Source organism: Pinus tabuliformis, chromosome 7 (assembly GCF_031772625.1).
Source record: "Pinus tabuliformis cultivar Carrire ecotype Pingquan chromosome 7, CPIR1, whole genome shotgun sequence".
In the NCBI taxonomy this organism is placed as follows: domain Eukaryota; kingdom Viridiplantae; phylum Streptophyta; class Pinopsida; order Pinales; family Pinaceae; genus Pinus; species Pinus tabuliformis.
The window spans coordinates 1832952987-1832971658 of record NC_142293.1 but is presented as its reverse complement, the minus strand read 5'-3'; the positions used below and the strand labels follow the sequence as shown (position 1 = coordinate 1832971658).

Below are 18672 nucleotides of genomic sequence, written 5' to 3'. Positions count from 1 at the left end.
TATCTATATAAATATAATATAATATAATATAAATTTATTAAAATAAAATAAATTAACATAAATTTAATTTAAATATAAATATAAAATAATCTTGATTTAAATTATTTTCAAAATTATAAATCTTTTCTTTATATTTAAGAAAGTTAAACACTACAAATCATTTTTGTATTAATAAACAAATTTCACTACCTTGACATGCAAAAGCGATCCAAAGCGTTATGTCCCAAGACAATTACAAATACCAACCCTCGTGTTACACTCATTTATCAATAGAATTAACATAAACAATAGGTAAATGAGTTGGTATTTGACGATATCATCAGCTTCCGACTTTAGCTCAGTTGGTAGAGCGGAGGACTGTAGTGGGATTAAAAGTCCTGGTTGGCATCCTTAGGTCGCTGGTTCGAATCCGGCAAGTCGGATATTTTGTTTTACAGTCATATTTTAACGTGCGTTCGGAAATAGTTGGAATCCTTAGGTTTGCTGGAAAATTCCCAAAATAGTTGGAATCCTTAGGTTGCTGGAAAATTCCCAAAATAATTGGAATCCTTGGTCGCTGGTTCGAATCGGGCAGGTCGGAGATTTTGTTTTTCACTAGTCTCGCAGTGCCTCGGTGCATATTTTAACGTGCGTTCGGAATCACTCGCTATTTAAATTCCCAAAACGGCCTGCTGAGCAATCATATTTGCACCTGTATCAATATTTCCAGAAAACATTGCATTTGTATCAATATGTCTACAAAACAGAATTTCAGAGTGTCTGAGTAAATTTTTTTTGGTAAGCAAAGTTTCTTTATTTTACTATAACCAGAAACTTATGATGGCTTGCTCGACTATTGGCAATGTCAGAGTGTTTTTTTAACATTTTGATATCATAAAAGTTCAACATTAAAAAACCACTGTTATGTGTTCTGAGGCCAACCAAAGCAACAATTAAACTTAAATTGAAATACAGGGAAAAAATGTGCAAAAGAAGAGTGCACTGAGTCCATCATCCAATTTTTGGGGGAGTTTGATTCTTTGACCGCTATCAGTTCTTTGCTGCTCCCTGGCGAGCAGCATGGGTTTGAGGAGAAACCAGATGTTTCTCTATGTGTTGCAGTTCCAGCCCTCAGGTTATGAGTTAATCCCGTCCAATGTATTGGTTGAATCTTCTTCCAGTGTGACAATGTTTGGGATCCATTCTACAGATTCACCAGCTACTACCATGTCCCATAGGCATCCACACTCTCCAACAATTTCTCACTTGACTTGGGTAATTTCGTCCTATATTTGCGGTAGCGTCTTATGGGAAGGAGAGATTGAACACCTGAAATGGAGCCTAACCCTAGGGCTCTCTCTTATATTTGCGGTAGCGTATTATGGGAAGGAGGGATTGAACAACTGAAATGGAGCCTAACCCTAGGGTAGAGCCTTGAGGCTTAAACGTGCATGAATCCACATGGAAAGAAAGCACCTGAGAGTCCAGAGAAAGCCAGATGAAGTCTACAGGTGAGGGGGTGAATTAGACCAGGGAGGAGCCTAACCCTAGGGGAAAGCACTGAGGCTTAAACATGCATGAATCCACATGGAAAGAAAGCACCTGAGAGTCAAGAGAAAGCCAGATGAAGTCTAGAGGTGAGGGGGCGAATTATACTAAAGCAATGAAGGCAAACCGAAAGAGGGTCCGACGAGGGAGTGACAGACGAGAAAAGTGTCAGAAAAACCAGGAATAAGGCTTGCCCAAGAAGGAAACAACTAGGCACAATCAATGCAATCTTTCGAACAAGGGATTTAATAGGAAGCCAATTCCTTCCGGCTATGAAATCTACGATTGGGAACCAGAGGCCATGAGTGGTCATATGTGTTGATTAGTTCGATATTTGTTCCTAGGATTGCCCACTGGTTCATGTGATAGAAGCTCTGGTGCTGGAGCTTTGCATTGTTCGATATTTGTTCCTGGGATTGCCCACTAGTTCATGTGATAGAAGCTCTGGTGCTGGAGCTTTGCATTCTCCAACAAGCGCGTGAATAGTTTTGATCTAAACTACATAGCTAATCAAATTGGAATGTTACTATTAAATTTGTAATTTGTGAATTTGTTTTCAGATATTTATAAATTGTGCAAGGTCATTTGTGAATTTGTTTCAAGAATGTTCATAAATCGAGCATTATAAGATATTAAAAAAAAAATATTTGAATTTGGAGAATAATCACATTCCTTCTCTCAACAATTCCAACCATCCAATCTATAAGGTGCAAATCACTGGTTTGTGTTCTCACTAATTCAAATTTCATAGGGAAGGTTGGAGGATAGGAGATTCCTATAGCCATAAAATTGGAGTTATAAATACAATTAAATTAAATTAAATTCATGACTATCAACTTTATATAAGTTAAGGTTTGAGGGTAAAAACCTCAGGGTTTGTGTTCTCACTAATTCAAATTTCATAGGGAAGGTTTGAGGATAGGAGATTCCTATAGCCATAAAATTGGAGTTATAAATACAATTAAATTAAATTAAATTCATGACTATCAACTTTATATAAGTTAAGGTTTGAGGGTAAAAACCCCATAGCAATAAAATTGGGGCTGTGAATACAATTAAATTAAATTCATGACTATCAACTTTATGTAAGTTTAAAGGCATAAAAATTATCATAAAATATACCTTTTTAACACATTTTAATTCCTCAATTTCCACTTATTGAAAATTTCAAATCATAATATCCAATTGTTTTTGTTCCTCATCTTGGTGTCCTCATTCCTATTTCACAACTCCTTTCATAATATCCAATTGTTTTTGTTCCTCATCTTGGTGTCCTCATTCCTATTTCACAACTCCTTTCTTGTATCGGGTTTTTCCCTTCCTTGTTAGCAATTTTTTTGTACCTCCCCTGCTTGACTGTGCTTCAGTCTATCCTTAAAGTTAGTCTTATATGCTCAAGTACCATGTGGTGTAGATGTGGAGGTCGCACTAGTCATGGTGGTTGAGGTAGAGGCAATAGGGGCAACAAAGGGCCATATGGCTTACAAGTTTAGGAATGTTATATCCCACGTCTCCTTGGCCTCCTTAAGGAATGATTATTTTCTTCAAAATAGGCCTACACCCTTTCAAAACAATCACAAGTAATATATATATATATATATATATATTTTATTGATATTTATATTAATATACATTGATTATATATTAATAATATTATATTTAATTACAATATTAATTTTATATTTATTATAATTAGTTAAACTCAACGTAAAGTGGTCCCATATTGGTCCCATATTAGACGTTATCCAACGAAAAAAAGCTATTAATGGTGTTATACAACAATTTCATGGCATTCATTGAATATTCGATGGTAAAGGAACTCTAGTGGGATATTTGACGACCATCGAGATTAAAAAAAACAAAACAAAAAATACATTTAACTTCTGACAATTTTTTTGATTTTATCCGCTCCATCATATTTTCTGCCCATGTGTTATAGTGTGTTTATGCACCAACCTACAAGAGACATTGATCCCTTCTACTGTTTTGTAGGCACCAACCTATAGGAGACACCAATCCCATCTGCTACTTTGTAGGCACCAACCTATATGAGACACCAATCCCCTCTATTGCTTTGTAGGAACTAGCCTACACCAACGTATATGAGACACCAATCCCCTCTATTGCTTTGTAGGAACCATCCTACACCAACGTATATGAGACACCAATCCCCTCTATTGCTTTATAGGAGCCAACCTACAGGAGACACCAATTCCCACTACTCCACGATTTGTAGGAACCAATCTATAGTAGACACGAATCCCAATTGCTACAAATATTCATAGGCACCAACCTACTTCACTAAATCTGCTTACTTCTTGACAATGTTTGTTAGTTGCTTCTGCTTTCACCAAGTCTATTTGTTGCTTCTTCCTTTACCAAATTTGTTAGTTGTTTCTACCTTCACCTGGTTTACCTACCACTTCTTCCTTCATCAAGTCTACTTCTCCCAAAACTTTTTGATTTTGGCTTCTTCCCAAGAACAAACTTGCACAACATCCCATCTATCCAATTTTGAAAATTTGATTATGGATTTCTACAACAGATAGAGATCTCTTCTTTGTCCCCTCTAGATTCCATAGTATTGATACATCTTCTGATTATCCTTGAGATTTTAGATTTTGAAACATCATAGAAAGAAAGTATCAGCGAAAATACCAAGCTCACCTGTTTGAAGTAGATTATATGAGCATTTAGGAAGACTAACTTCCTCAAACCATATCTCCGAAATTATAATGAGATAAATCAATTTTTTGCTTCTACCTTTAGACTCTAAGAATCACCCCAAAATTTGTTCCTCAACTCCTCTTGTGACCTTAGATCTCTTGCTTGGATGTTGTTCAAATGCACTCATATTCCCTTTATTAATAGTGTGTGCATTCACTTATGAGGTCTACTTGTAAAACTAACTGGGTTAGCCTGCTTGTACTTTTTTTGGGTCATCTTGATAAAATCTTTCACATCTCCTCATTCCTATGGAATTAGAGGGAGTTCTATATATTATTGGAAAGGTCTTAGAATAGGCTTTTGAACCATATATCCTATGCTCCTATTTGAGGTAGGTAATTAGAATAAAACTCCCCTAAAAAATAAAGTATCCAAATGAAGCATCAAAGATACAAAACAATATTTCCAATAATATGCATCGTCCAATCTTTATTTTAGACATAAATAATCTTCCTCTCTCTTTAACATCAATAACAACAATTTTTCTGAAACTGCGGTTGGAACGAGATAGGGTTTTGAAAGTTTTTAGGGGAGAGGAGGAAGCTCTGGTTCTAGGGTTTAACGAAACTAGTGGTAGAAAGTACCAAGCATCCATGGAGGCACAGGGAGGAGGGAGCTCCACTCCCTCCTACAGTTATATGGTAGCAGACAGAGGAAGAGGGGGGGAAATGAACAAACCTCCAAAGCCTTGGGAGGTCAAGAAAAAAGACACAGAAACTCAGAGGGCGGAAGGTAGCAAAACCAATGCAGATCAAGGGGCCCACAAAGAAGACTGTCAGGAGGAAAAAGTAGAAGACAGAGGTCAAGGATCAGAGAACAGAGATCAAGGGTCAGATGGGGCCCTGTAAACCCAAGACCATAACTAAACCTCGAGTTATTCTGAACGACCCAGCTCTGCAAGCGCACAGAGACCACATGGCTGACTATGCCATCATATGTAAACTTATGGGAATCTAGCCATCAAAAAAAGTGTTGTACACCTGGATAAAATACAACTGGAAACCAAAGGGGGAGTTAAATATTCATCTTCGATCCAAAGGTTTTTTCACTGTGGTGTTTACGAACATGGAAGACAAAGACATGATCTTTGAAGGAGGGCCATACTTCTTTACAGCTGTTTGGCTCTATATGAGGCCATGGACGATGAACTTTGTGCCTAAACAAGAAACCTTCACTTCGGTACAAGTATGGATTCGACTATACTCCTTACCTTTAGATTACTGGATGCCAAAGTCTTTAAAAGCTATAGGCAATAAATTAGGTCATTTCTTAAAGATTTCAGAGGCAAATCTAAGGGAAAATATACATCCTATGCCCGCATTTGTGTGGAGATGGACCTATCAGGAGCCCTTCCAGATGAGGTCATTTTAGAAGTCTATGATGAGGAATGGGTTCAAGCAGTTGACTATGAACATATCCCATTCAGATGTCACAAATGTCATGAGCATGGGCATCTATCAAGAGACTGTCCACTCAATCGAAGGGAGGAAAACCTAAATCCCAACAAAGGAAAACACCAGACAGGTTTCACCAAAGTGGGAGGGAAAGGAAAAGGGGGAGGAAGGAAGACTCAAAAGAGCCCTAGTGTGAATGATAAAACAAAAGGTTACAACAGCTTTGAGATCTTAGGAGAAAAAGAAGTTGAGGAAGGGGATAAAGAGAGTGCAGAGAATCAGACAACAAGGGGGAAAGAAAAAGAGACCAGCGTGGAGTACATTCAGGAACAGAATGAACACACGATGGACTCTTTGAATACCATGGTTGTAGAAAAAGACCAGGAAATGACTCAAAGTGAAAGTGGTACAGAGGATCAAGATTTGCAGGAGATCTTGGAAAGGGAGAACCTAGAGCTGGAAAAGTTTCTAGAACAGGGCGGAAACCTGGGAATAAACTCCATCCCTCAAGAGGACGTGGATAAAGTCCAACAGATATTCCTTAACAAGACACATCAAACAGCTGTAGGAGTCAAAAGAGGACATGACAACCAGGAAAACAAAGGAACCTCCTCAATAGGATTAATAACTGGAAAATTAACAAAGAATCAAGGCAAAAGGAGGGGTAGAAAGAGACAGAAGGAATTACTACTAGAGTGTGGCAAGCTCATGATTGATTCAGGAAGGATGAAAGACCTTTCTAGTTACTCCTTTATAACCCCACCTCAATGAAAATCACAACCTGGAACATTAGAGGACTAGGGAGCAGAAGAAAACAGAGGAATCTTGGTAAAAGGATTAGAGAGGAAAAACCTGACATAGTATTCATACAGGAAACAAAATGCTCAGTGGAGAAGATCCGTGAAAAACATAGCAAATGGGTAAATAGATATGAATATCTTGAAGTTAAGGCAAACAAATCTGCTGGTGGTATTCTCACTCTCTGGGATCCACAGAAATTTGGTGTGATTGATGCAGAGGCATCCAGACATCACCTTTCTCTGATTTTCCAACCGGTGGGAGACATGCAATGTTACATGATCACCAATGTCTATGGTCCACAACCAATGGAGGACAAACTTCAACTCCTCACAACACTGGAGGATATGAAGAAGAGATACCCAGCTCTACCATGGATTCTTGGAGGTGATTTTAACATAACAAAATCACTCATGGAGAAGAAAGGAGGAACTAGAATACTTGGGAGAGATTCAATTGCCTTCCAGAACTTCATCACCAATATGAAATTGGTTGATATGGAAACAAGCAATGGAATCTTCACTTGGAACAACAAAAGAGGAGGCCCTACCCAAGTGGCCTCAAAATTGGACAGATTTATGGTTTCAGAGGAACTTCTTCTCAGGGGAAGCAACATTACTACACTCATTTTACCTTTTGGGGGTTCAGATCACTGGCCTATCCAATTAGAAGCCTCCCTTTTTGGCAAACCAAGGAACACCCCCTTCAGGTTTGAGAATGCTTGGCTCACACATTCAGAGTTCCTCACAAATATTGAACAATGGTGGAAGGAAGATCTTCACCTTCAAGGTACAAAGATGTTCTTGCTTCACTACAGACTCAAACATATTAAAAGCAGACTCAAAGAGTGGAACAAAAATGAATTTGGTAACATATTCAAAGATAAAGGAGAGGTGGAAAAGAGACTAAAGGAAATAAACCAGATTCTTATCACAGAAGGATACACAGATGAAAGGAAAGAGATGGCAGAGTCACTCCAGCAGGAGTGGGACAATAGATGCCTTCAAGAGGAAATACTCTAGAGACAGAAATCCAGAGTACAATGGATCAAAGAAGGGGAGAGGAACACCAAATTCTTTCACAGATCCACCATAGCTCACCGAAACAACAATAGAATTGTGAAACTTACAGATCAACATGGTGTAGAGAGAAACACTCATGAAGAGATGGAGAAAGTTCTACTCCAACATTTTCAGAAAATTGCTGAGGAAACCTCGGAAGATAGATACCAGTTTACAGAAAAATTCACTCAGTACATCCCTAAATTGGTCACCAGAGAAGATAATTTCAATCTCAATAGACCAGTAACAGTGGAAGAAATTGAGGAAGTAGTGAAAGAGATGCAAAATGGGAAAGCACCAGGCCCAGATGGCTTCAATGTGGACTTTTTCAAAGCTTGTTGGAAGATAGTGAAATAGGACATCCTGGAGGTTGTGGAAGACTCTCGAAGATTTAAGAAAGTCTTAAAGGCGCTCAATGAATCTTTCATAGCCTTAATCCCCAAACAGGAGAAGGCCACCTCTCCAGACATATTTCGACCTATAGCATTATGCAATGTGATCTACAAAATAATATCCAAAGTCATTGCCAATCGTCTTAAACCTCTCCTCCCAACCCTAGTGTCAGAGGAACAAACAAGCTATGTGGAAGGAAGACAAATTCTAGATAATATAATACAAGCACATGAAACGGTTCATTCACTCATTACCAACAAGTAGGCTGGAATGATAATGCAGCTGGACATAGCAAAGGCCTATGACAAACTTAGCTGGTCATATATAAGAGAAATTTTAAAAGCCTATGGCTTTGATCATGATTGGATAAAATGGGTTATGGCGCTAGTTACCACAGCCAGCTGTTCAATTCTCCTCAATGGCACTCCTTCCAAAACCTTCAAGCCTTCTAGAGGTCTAAGGCAAGGAGATCCTCTTTCTCCTTTCCTCTTCATTCTAATGATGGAAGGGTTAGGAAGAGCTATTAGAGCTGCTAAGGAGGAAGGGAGAATTCAGGGTCTGAGACTCACTAATGGTGGGGACACAGTGACACATCAACAATTTGTGGATGACACTATGCTTCAAGGCACTCCCACTGTTAAGGAAGCCAAAGCATTCAAACATATTCTGAGTGAGTTTTCTAGGGCAACAGGCACTGAGGTAAGTCTAACTAAATCAAAAATCTTCTTTTTCAATACAGATATTTCAATTCAAAGAAATCTTTCCAGAATTTTGGGCTTTCAAAGGGAGACACTACCTGTGAAGTACCTGGGAGTTCCTCTCACTGACAAACCACTTCACAAGGACATCTAGGAGCCAATTCTTAATAAGATAAAAGATAAGATAAGAAAATGGACAAATAGAGCACTTAATCTAGCAAGGAGACTAGTTCTCACTAAGGTTGTCCTACAAAGTATCCCTATCTATATGCTATCTGCCATTCCAGCACCAGCCAGTGTAATGACCAATATAAGAAACATTCAGAGAGACTTTCTATGGGGGAAAGGTGAAGAAAAGAAGAAATGGGCCCTTGTGGCATGGGACAGAGTATGCAAACCTAAGTCCCATGGTGGCTTGGGTCTTCATGACCTAGGAATTCTAAATAGAGTTCTTGGTGCCAAAATTTGGTGGAGATGGCTGAAAGAAATTCAAGCCCCTTGGGCAAAACTCTGGAAGCACAAATATGCTAGCGAATGGCAGGAGGAAAATCTAATCAGAATGACAGGACAGGTAAAAGGTTCTGCAATTTGGAATAGGGCATGGGAGAACAGAGCCTTAGTCTAAAACCATAGTTTCTGGGAGATCAAAAATGGGAACCTGACTTGGTTCTGGGAGGACAATTGGCAGCAGGAGGACAATCTCCAAAGTGAAGAATTAGCAGACATTCACACTGATACCATCAGAAAAGGACTAAAGTGGGTAAGTGACTATTGGGACCAAGCAAGGAATGATAAGAAATGGAGAACTTGGAAACTTCCAGATTATAGTGGAATGGGCATGTTGCATACTCAAGCCACAACCCTTCAAGGTCTTTTAGACAATAGACAAATCTTGAACTCAAACTTGAATGATCAACTAAGATGGCGAAGGAACAAGACAGGTCTCTTCAACCTTAAGGAAGCCAAAAGAATAGAGGCAAGGCTAAACCATCCCAACACTAATAAGACATGGAAAGAAATCTGGGAAAATCCTCATTGGATGAAAGTAAAACTGTTCAAGTGGCTGGTTCAATAGGGCAAGATTCTGACATGGGATAACCTAAGAAAAAGAGGTTTTGTTGGCCCCTCAAGATGTCACTTATGCAGACAACAAGAAGAAACTACAAATCATCTCCTGAATAGATTCAATTTTACCACAACTCTTTGGAATTGGGTTGGAGAAGTCTTTGAGCAAACAGACAGAGATGCTAATGACATCATCACCACTTTGAAGGACTGGAGGAAAAATTTATCGGATAATGAGACCATAAACTATGCCTGGATGTTGGCCCCAGGATTCTTAATCTGGAATGTCTGGAAGGAGCGTAACAATAGGATTTTCAAGGAGAAAGTGAGTCTGGTGAGTAACATCCTCAAACTGGTCCTTAAACAACTCACAGAAACTGTACATATCCTAGGAGGAGAAGCTACAGGTAAACCTATTGAACAAAGAGAGGCAATAATATTGAAGAAATTAGAGCTCAAGGGTAATCCCCCTCAGGTTGCTATGCATATTATCAAGAAAAACAAAGAAAAGTCTTCTTGGCAACCCCCTTCTCATAGTTTTTTTAAAATTCAACATAGACGGGGCTTCAAAAGGGAATCCGGGAGAAGCAGGTTATGGAGGGGTTTTGAGGGATGAGGAAGGAAACGTACAGGTCATCTTCCACAATTATCTTGGCAAAGCTGCTAACAATATGACTGAGCTCATGGCGATGGAATCATGCCTGGAAATACTGCTCAAGTACAACATTCAAAATGTCATCATTGAGGCTGATTAAGAACTTGTCATTAACTCAGTAAAAAGGATAAATGCTGGAGCTGCTCTTGAGAAAATCTCAGAACATTGGTGGCTTCTGCAAGTCTACCAAAGAATCCAAGCGCACCTAAGAATGCTGAGAACCCTCGGGTTGGTGCATGTTTGTAGGGAAGCCAACAAAGTGGCAGACTGGCTTGCCAATGAGGGGGTACGAAATAAGCATATTGATCTCTGCTGCTGGTGGGAGGAGATAACAGATGACAAGTTGAAGGATGGATGTTCATCCAGAGCCCTTAGCAACCGACAACAACGTTAGGAAAATTAAGAGACCGTTTTTGCTGACACAGAGCCACAATAATGGGGTGCAGTTATTCTGGTTTCATCATGAAGTGTTTTGACACAAGTGTGATCCCTTTTAGGTGGCAGGTCTATGGCGACCTCATTAACGCGGGTAATGGCAATCCAGACGTCTCAAGGATCTTCATCTCCCTGTGGCCCATGAGCCGGAACCTGGATTTTCTCGGCAACCGCAAAACCCCAACTTTTATTCCGGTGAACAGCTTTACTACCCTTGCGGTGGTTTTCGGTATTTCGCAAGCTCATCAAGCAGGAAGCGGTTTTTCTCATTTGGGAGCGATTCCACTCACCATGCGACACGTGGCTAGGAGTGGGGTGGAATTACCGCCTTCATCGCGTGCTAACTATCGGTACTCTTAGCCCATGTGATATGATCCGTAACCGTTGGATCAAGCAAGGATAATCTACGGCCAGATTATGCGTGCAAGTTGATGGGTCCACATCAAGGGTTATGTTTCGAGCAGTTCACAAGACCTCTCCGGGATCGCGCGCATATGGTGGATTTCAGAGGGTTAAAGTGATCAAAGGTTAAGCCAAAAACGGACCCGATAAGATTATAGATTATGGTCTATTGGGTTCATCGGGTCCGATTCTTTTGTTAAAAGGTGCGCTTGTTGGCCACCCAATATCTTTCTTATCCGCTAGATCATCAGTTCTAGATCCAATGGTCAGTTTTGGACTGTAGGTTTGTTTTGGCGGGCCCATGTCCTTGGTTATGCTTTGTCGTTTTGTGACCTTGTTCTAGGTTGGCCTATCATATTGGCAGGCCTCACAGCCGCAGTCGCCTTTGTACAATATTTCCCTCTTTTTATTTGAATAGAAGGATCCACTCTTGCCTTAGCAAAAAAAAAATAACAACAATTTTTCCAATATATATTTTCATTCTTTTAATAAAACATTGTAAAATATTTATCTTCTCATTAAATCCTAAAGCTCCAAAAATTCTAAAATTTATTAATCAAGATATTAACTTATTTAAAATAAGAAAGATTAACATATTTATGAATAAATATAAAAACTAAGACGTGGACTAAATTTATAAATTTATTGTGTTGTAAGAATTTTGGTGATGCTCCTAGAATGGATTAACAATGGTCATTCTTCTAAGACCCTTTTTGCTCCATTTTGTTTTTAATTACTTTTTGAACATATTTTTGAATGCTAAAGGGTTTTAGAAGAATGACCATTGTTTTAAGGTGTTAGCATAATTTTATCTACCTTGTTTAAGGTGTTAGTATAATTTTATCTACTTTGTTTAGAGCTTGATTTGAGTTTTTAGTGTAAAATATAAGATAATAAGATTGAGTTATGGTGTATATCATAAGATAAATGAAAAATATGTAGATATTAAAAAAAACCAAGAAATAAAAAACTATTACTTAAAAACAATAGTCTTTATTTAAGTTGATGATATTAACTTGGATTATTTTTATCAAAAGATCTAATTCCTCATTATTTTGATTAAACACATCCTATAGAATCATACTCACAATCAAAATAGTTTCTCCATTTACATCAAGTCACTGAATTTTTTATCAATCTCAAATTAATCTGTGCTATCTACATCACACGTTATTTATTAATATGAATATGAATATTAAATCTATACTATTAACGCTTATCGATATATTTTAGTAGTTGTGCATGTTATTATTGATAATCAACCTATATCAACCACATTTACTAATATAGTTATGCAAAATCATCAAAGAAAAGGTGGTCAGTGTTCTTAAATCATTCTTTGAAATCTGGTAACGCTCTCCAAAACTAAAATTTAAATCAATGTTTTGTAAAATTTTATTTTCAATTTGAGGCGGTTTTTATTTCAATGATAGATTTTAAAAATATTCTAAATCTGATGGATAGAAGTTAAGTACATCAAATTCAATTGTAGATTTTTAAAATATTCTAAAATTTAATGGACATAAACTAAGTACATCAAATTCTGAAATCTTCACAACCCAATCTAATTAGTCAAAATGCTAAGAAGCTACTGAAATTAAAATGCATGGTAACATGATTTTCTACCATGTTATTTTTTTTTTCTACTATGTTATTTTTTTTTCTACTATGTTATTTTTTTTTTTTTGTAAATTTTGTAAGTAGTACATCCATCGTGTTCAACTTTTTTCACCTCATTGAACTATTCCAAATCTCTTGGCTATGTTAAGAATGGGGGCATGATTGCTTTTTGTTAGGGCTTACTGTTTGTGCCTTCAGAGGTTGTCACTAATGGCTTCCCATTTATTTTAACTAGGTTCCAAATTATGATGGTGGACTCACTTATACTCCGTCTAAAGTAGTCATATATATGTGTGGGATAAAACTCTTTACCGGCAAGGTTGAGAAATATAGTGTATGGGCAGAGAAACAACAATCTTAAGGGAAAATTTGTGGGTAGTAGTTTTGTGCTAGGAACTTGTAACTATAATTGAATTTAAATTCAAATGAGGTATTCACATTGAAATGAGGTTATTTTGTGAGGAAGTTAGAAATAAAATGTTATAAGTGAATTTAAATTCAAATGAGGTTATTCTATGAGGGAAGTTAGAAATAAAAAATTAAATCTATCAAGGTTAAATAATTGATTTTGTCTATCGGATATTTCCTAACTCAATTCAACACAACACACTAGTACTAAAATATATATAAAGTGTTTTAAGTGCTATACTAGTTGATGTGTGGTATGGAAACAACGAAATTATTAAAACTATTATTCACTATGGTATAATAGTGTATGTGGCTTAAAATACTATTAGATTGTAGATAAAAGTATGAAAAAATTAGGTATGTGAACGAAAATTTATGTTGTTTAAAATGTTTGTGTAGACTATGTTAGATTATTTTAACTTACACCAAAAACAAAAAACAAAAAATAAGTACAAATTTCTATCTCTTAACATGTTTTTGTTTTTTTGTTTTTTTAAGATACCAAGTTTTTTTACTATTTCTGTATGAGAAGTTTTAGCATCGCGATTTGTTTATGAGAAAATAAAATACTAAAGGTTTTTGTTCAGACCAACTAACAAATCTTGCATTTAGCAAAAGGCAGAAACAACTAACAAATTTGGTAAAAGAAGAAGCAACAAACACACTTGTGAAAGCAAAAGCAACTAACAAACATTGTAAAGAAGTAAGCAGATTTAGTGAAGTAGTTGGTGCCTACCAATATTTGCAGCACTTGGGATTCCTGTCTACTATAGATTGGTTCCTACAAATCTTGGAGTAGTGGGAATTGGTGTCCCCTGTACCATGAAACAAAAAACTACCAACTAAAAACAATAGCTTCCATCTAGGTTAGATGACACCAAATGGATTATTCTTATCAAAAGGTCTAACTCCTCATTATTTTGACTAAACACATTCTATAGAATCATACTCACAATCAAAATAATTTCTCCATTTACATCAAGTCACTGAAATTTTTATCAATCTCAAATTAATCTGTACTATCTACATCACAAGTTATTTATTAATATGAATATGAATACTAATATTAATATTAAATCTATATTATTAACGCTTATTAATATATTTTAATAATTGTCTATATTATTATATTAATATATTTTAACAATTCTCTATATTATTATTGATAATCAACCAATGTCAACCGTGTTTACTAATATAATTATGCTAATTTATATATTATTCAAATTATTTTAACTGAACACATTCCATAAAAACATACCCACAATCGAAATAGTTTCTCCATCTACATCGGTTTACTAAAACCTTTACCAACCTCAAACTAATCTGTGCCACCGGGATTCTTACGATTTTCAGACAACCCAAGGAATCGCTCGAAATCCCATAAACCTACCTTTGTGGAGGTTCCATAGAAACTTAATTTCCACAATTGCAAAAATATACTGAGACTTTAAGGCTGGAGAAATTTGGAGGGCACTGATTACAACAAACTTCACGCTCGCCATAGTTACTCTTGGTCAGAATCTCCGTATTATAACAATGAAACAGTACGAATCAAAGGATTTCAGAACCCAAACGGCCACTAGCTACGCAGAAGGGCGCTTGTTTCAAAGCAGAGGGTTCTAATTTACCTAAAATAGTACATCTAAATTACTTAGTTTTCTTGTTGAATGTGAGATTCCAATTAAATTATTTACTGTTCTCGTTGAATGTGACCTTCCATTTGAATTTCTTAGTATTCTTCTCGAGTGTGAGATTCTCAGTATGATTGATGACTTTCAACAGCCTTTAAGACAATCCAATTAAAACATTAAACAAATGCTACAGCAGAGTCCGAAATTATGTATAACTTGAATTAGGAAGAAATGATTAGTATTAAAATTGTAGCAGCGGATTGATTGCCACCTTATATCAGAACAGATGCAGGAGGTCACACATTGTCACAAAAGCTACATCATGAATTCTGATCCTTTCCATCTCCTCACAAGAACAGAAGCTCCATACTCAGCATTGACAAAATACCTGGTGAATTTCATCTCCTTACAAGAACAGAAGCTGGATACTCAGCATTGACAAAATACCTGGTACTTTTCATCTCCTTACAAGAACAGAAGCTGGATACTCAGCATTGACAAAATACCTGCAAAATTTTATCGTCAAAGAAAAGGTGGTCAGTGTTTGTAAATCATGCTTTGAAATCTGGGGACAATCTCCAAAACTAAAATTTAAATTAGTGTTTTGTAAAATCTTATTTTAAATGTGTGGCAGTTTTTAATTTATTTTAATGGTAGAGTTCAAAAATATTCTAAAATATGATGGACAAAAGTTAAGTATTTCAAATTCTGAAAAATTAAATTAGCTAAATCTCTTCACAAACCAATTCAATTAGTTAGAATATTATAGATTTTAAAAATATTCTAAAATCTGATAGAGAAAAGCTAAGTACATCAAATTCTGAAAAAATCCAATTAGCCAAAATATTGTAGATTCAAAAAATATTCTAAAATTTGATGAAAAAACACTAAATACATCAAATTCGGAAAAATAAATCTGTTCACAACCCAACGGCCCAATTCAATTAATTCAATTAGTCAAAATGCTCTTAAGCTACTGAAATTGAAATGCATAGCAGTGTGCGAAATTTTTATTGTCAATCGAAAATCTGGGGAGCCATTACCAATTGACCTACCCCAAGCTTACGATCTCCTGCTAGGTTAAGAATTGGGGCATGGTTGCTCTTTGTTAGGGCTTACTGTTTGTGCTTTAGGAGGTTGGCACTTATGGCTTCCCATTTTTTTTTAACTGGCTTCCAAATGATGGACTCACTTACACTCAGTCATATATATATGTATATGGGAAAAACTCTTTACCAGTAACCTAATGGTAAGGTTTAGAAATATAGTGTATGTGCGGAGAAACAACAATCTAAAAATATTAACTTATTAAAGGGAAAATTTGTGGGTAGTAGTTTTGTGCTAGGAACTCGCAACTACAATTGAATTCAAATGCAAATTAGGTTATTTTGTGAGGAAGTTAGAAATAAAAAGTCATAATTGAATTCAAATTCAAATGAGGTTATTTTGTGAGGGAAGTTAGATATAAAAAATTAAATCTATCAAGGTCAAACAATTCAATTGTTGATAGAACAGCTCAGTTGAAGCTGGGTGTAGTTACCTGCAATCCCAGTCTTGGACGTGGGTTTGTTGCTGTGCGCATTGACCCAGTAGTATCCTGAAACCCATGCTCAACACTATTATTAGGCAGTCACTGTTGTTTTTCTTTCTACGTCCATATTCTATGTAAAGGATTATATCTACGCTGCATCTTTCATATACAGAACAAAAATTTTCAGTATTTTATTTTCTCATAAGAAAATCACAATGCTAAAACTTATGGTACAGAAATACTAAAAAACTTGGTATCTTAAAAAAAAAACAAACAGAAAACATGTTAAGGGATAGAAATTTGTACTTCATATTTTTTTTTAAGTTCAAATAATCTAACATAATCTACACAAACATTTTAAATACATAAATTTTCACGGCAATTTTTCATAATTTTGACTACAATCTAATGATTTTTTCAGCCATAGTCACCATTTTTCATGATTTTAACTGCAATTTAATAATATTTTTGAAACTATTGGTTAAAAAACAGTTTTACGGATTTTGCCCCTTGTTCACAATTTTTAATGATCTAAACCACTTTCAGGCGAAAGTGGATATATGATAACAATGGAAGGTCACGAACCATTTTTTGGTAATGCCTGTGATTGATTTTAATCATTTAAACTGTATTTTAGTGCTAAAGCTTTCAAAGTTATCAATACAAACTCAAATTTCAAATCCAATTCCATTCTCTGTATTGGCTGTTACTGAAAATCTCAGAAAGACATGTCCTGAGGTGAGGTCCATCTGAAAATTCCCAAGTGAGATATCTTAAAAGTCTAAATTTTATTACTTTTCTAGTATCTTCTGTGTTTTTTTGGAATGTTTGAAGTTCGGATCAACACTTCACCCATCATCACTTAACTCTATTTCTTTGTCTTTGATGATGGATGAAGTGTTCATTCGAAAAGTTAGACATTTCACAGAAAAAAACACCAAAATGCTCCAAAAACATTAATCCAATATGATTATTAACTGTAGAAACCTCATACAAAAATTTAAATCCTAACTGAGCTAAAAAGTTAAGTGGTTTTTGTGAACACTGAAACTGGAAGAGATTATAGAACTAATATATCTTGCTGGTTTCTGTCAACACTGAAAAAGAAAATATAAGAAACATTACCTTGTCCATAACAGTTTGAGGTGGTGTTGATGTCATTCTTACACACACAAATAAAGGTTTCATAGGGCCCCGTTGTGTACCCACACACTCCATTGCTATTTTCACAGTCTGTGCAAGAGCTGGGAGCATAGTTACCAACATTGTAGTTATACTCCAGAGCCACACCATATCTCCACTGGTCTGGATTTGTGGGATCGTTGCCAAAGCTATAAATGCTGGTATAGGACGAGCATTGAAGGCTCGGAAGATTCACCTCTGCAGCAGAGCCGAGATTTATAGGAGAATACACACAGCACGTAGAGATGGGTGAATACGGAGGCAGATTGAGCCCTGAAACTCCTGGACATGCATACAGGCTGCTGCAAATGTGTGCACTTGCCATGTCACAGAGATGGTTTTCGGGGTCTGAATAGAGGCATGAGGTGGTAGAGCAGCCTAGGAGAACAAATATATCGTTGTGTATTCTGAAGGGGGCAGACCAGTCCAGCCCAAAGCTTGGACTGGGCTGCATGGAATTGCAGGTGGACATGATGGGATCATTGATGTACATTATATGTTTGCTGTAATCTATGGATTGAATTGGGTATGATCCTGTGTGAGAGGTGAAGATGAGTCTCTCATTTTCACATTTTACATAGTTATGGAACCTAGGATCCCCACAGCCTGGACCTGTGCCAAAGGGGTATTTCACTTGGATTGGGCCACAGAAGTCCATGCAAGGCCATCCCACAACTAGAGGTGATACAGAGAGTAGTAGTAATGCTAATACTGTAATTTTCATTGTGGGGAATGCACAGGCTAGTGAGTATTCCCTGCATGGCAGCTTCCATTGGGAACCCATTTGTTAGAACGGGCAGAATGAGTGATACCAAGATTGAGGGAAGAATTTCTGGGAAGTGGGTAGGGGGTGAATATTGAAATATTCAGCAGATAACGCAGGATATGTGATTTCTGGGGGAAACGATGGAATTGTGCTAGTGGACAATAATTATATTGAAGCTGGATATTACGAGGATGTGGAATTCAAGTTCTCCAACTGATATCTGAGCGGTTCTACTGAAAGGTAACAGTAAAAGCTGACCAGTGGTTTGATGGGCCACCGCTTCTGCACTTGCATAATGTGTTCCACTTTCTTGGCATTCTCACTTTAGGGCAGCTTGATTGCATTGAACATTAGACTTCAAGGTTCAGGGGCTTCT

The 18672-nt window shown here is 36.7% G+C and overlaps 1 protein-coding gene and 1 non-coding gene across 2 annotated transcripts; one reads left to right on the top strand and one right to left on the bottom strand.

Annotated features, from left to right (window-relative positions):
* Nucleotides 1-326: 326 nt before the first annotated feature.
* TRNAY-GUA (transfer RNA tyrosine (anticodon GUA)) lies at nt 327-422 on the top strand. The gene is made up of 2 exons: nt 327-363; nt 387-422. It is a non-coding gene; the product is annotated as a tRNA-Tyr (tRNA).
* A 15891-nt stretch (nt 423-16313) lies between these two features.
* On the bottom strand, nt 16314-18458 carry LOC149255749 (uncharacterized). Its single transcript, XM_089455125.1, has 2 exons — nt 17474-18458; nt 16314-16414 (listed from the first exon to the last, which is right to left on the bottom strand). The coding sequence occupies exons 1-2, from the start codon at nt 18312-18314 to the stop codon at nt 16314-16316; spliced, it is 942 nt and encodes a 313-aa protein (XP_089311251.1). The 5' UTR covers nt 18315-18458.
* Between the last annotated feature and the right edge of the window lie 214 nt (nt 18459-18672).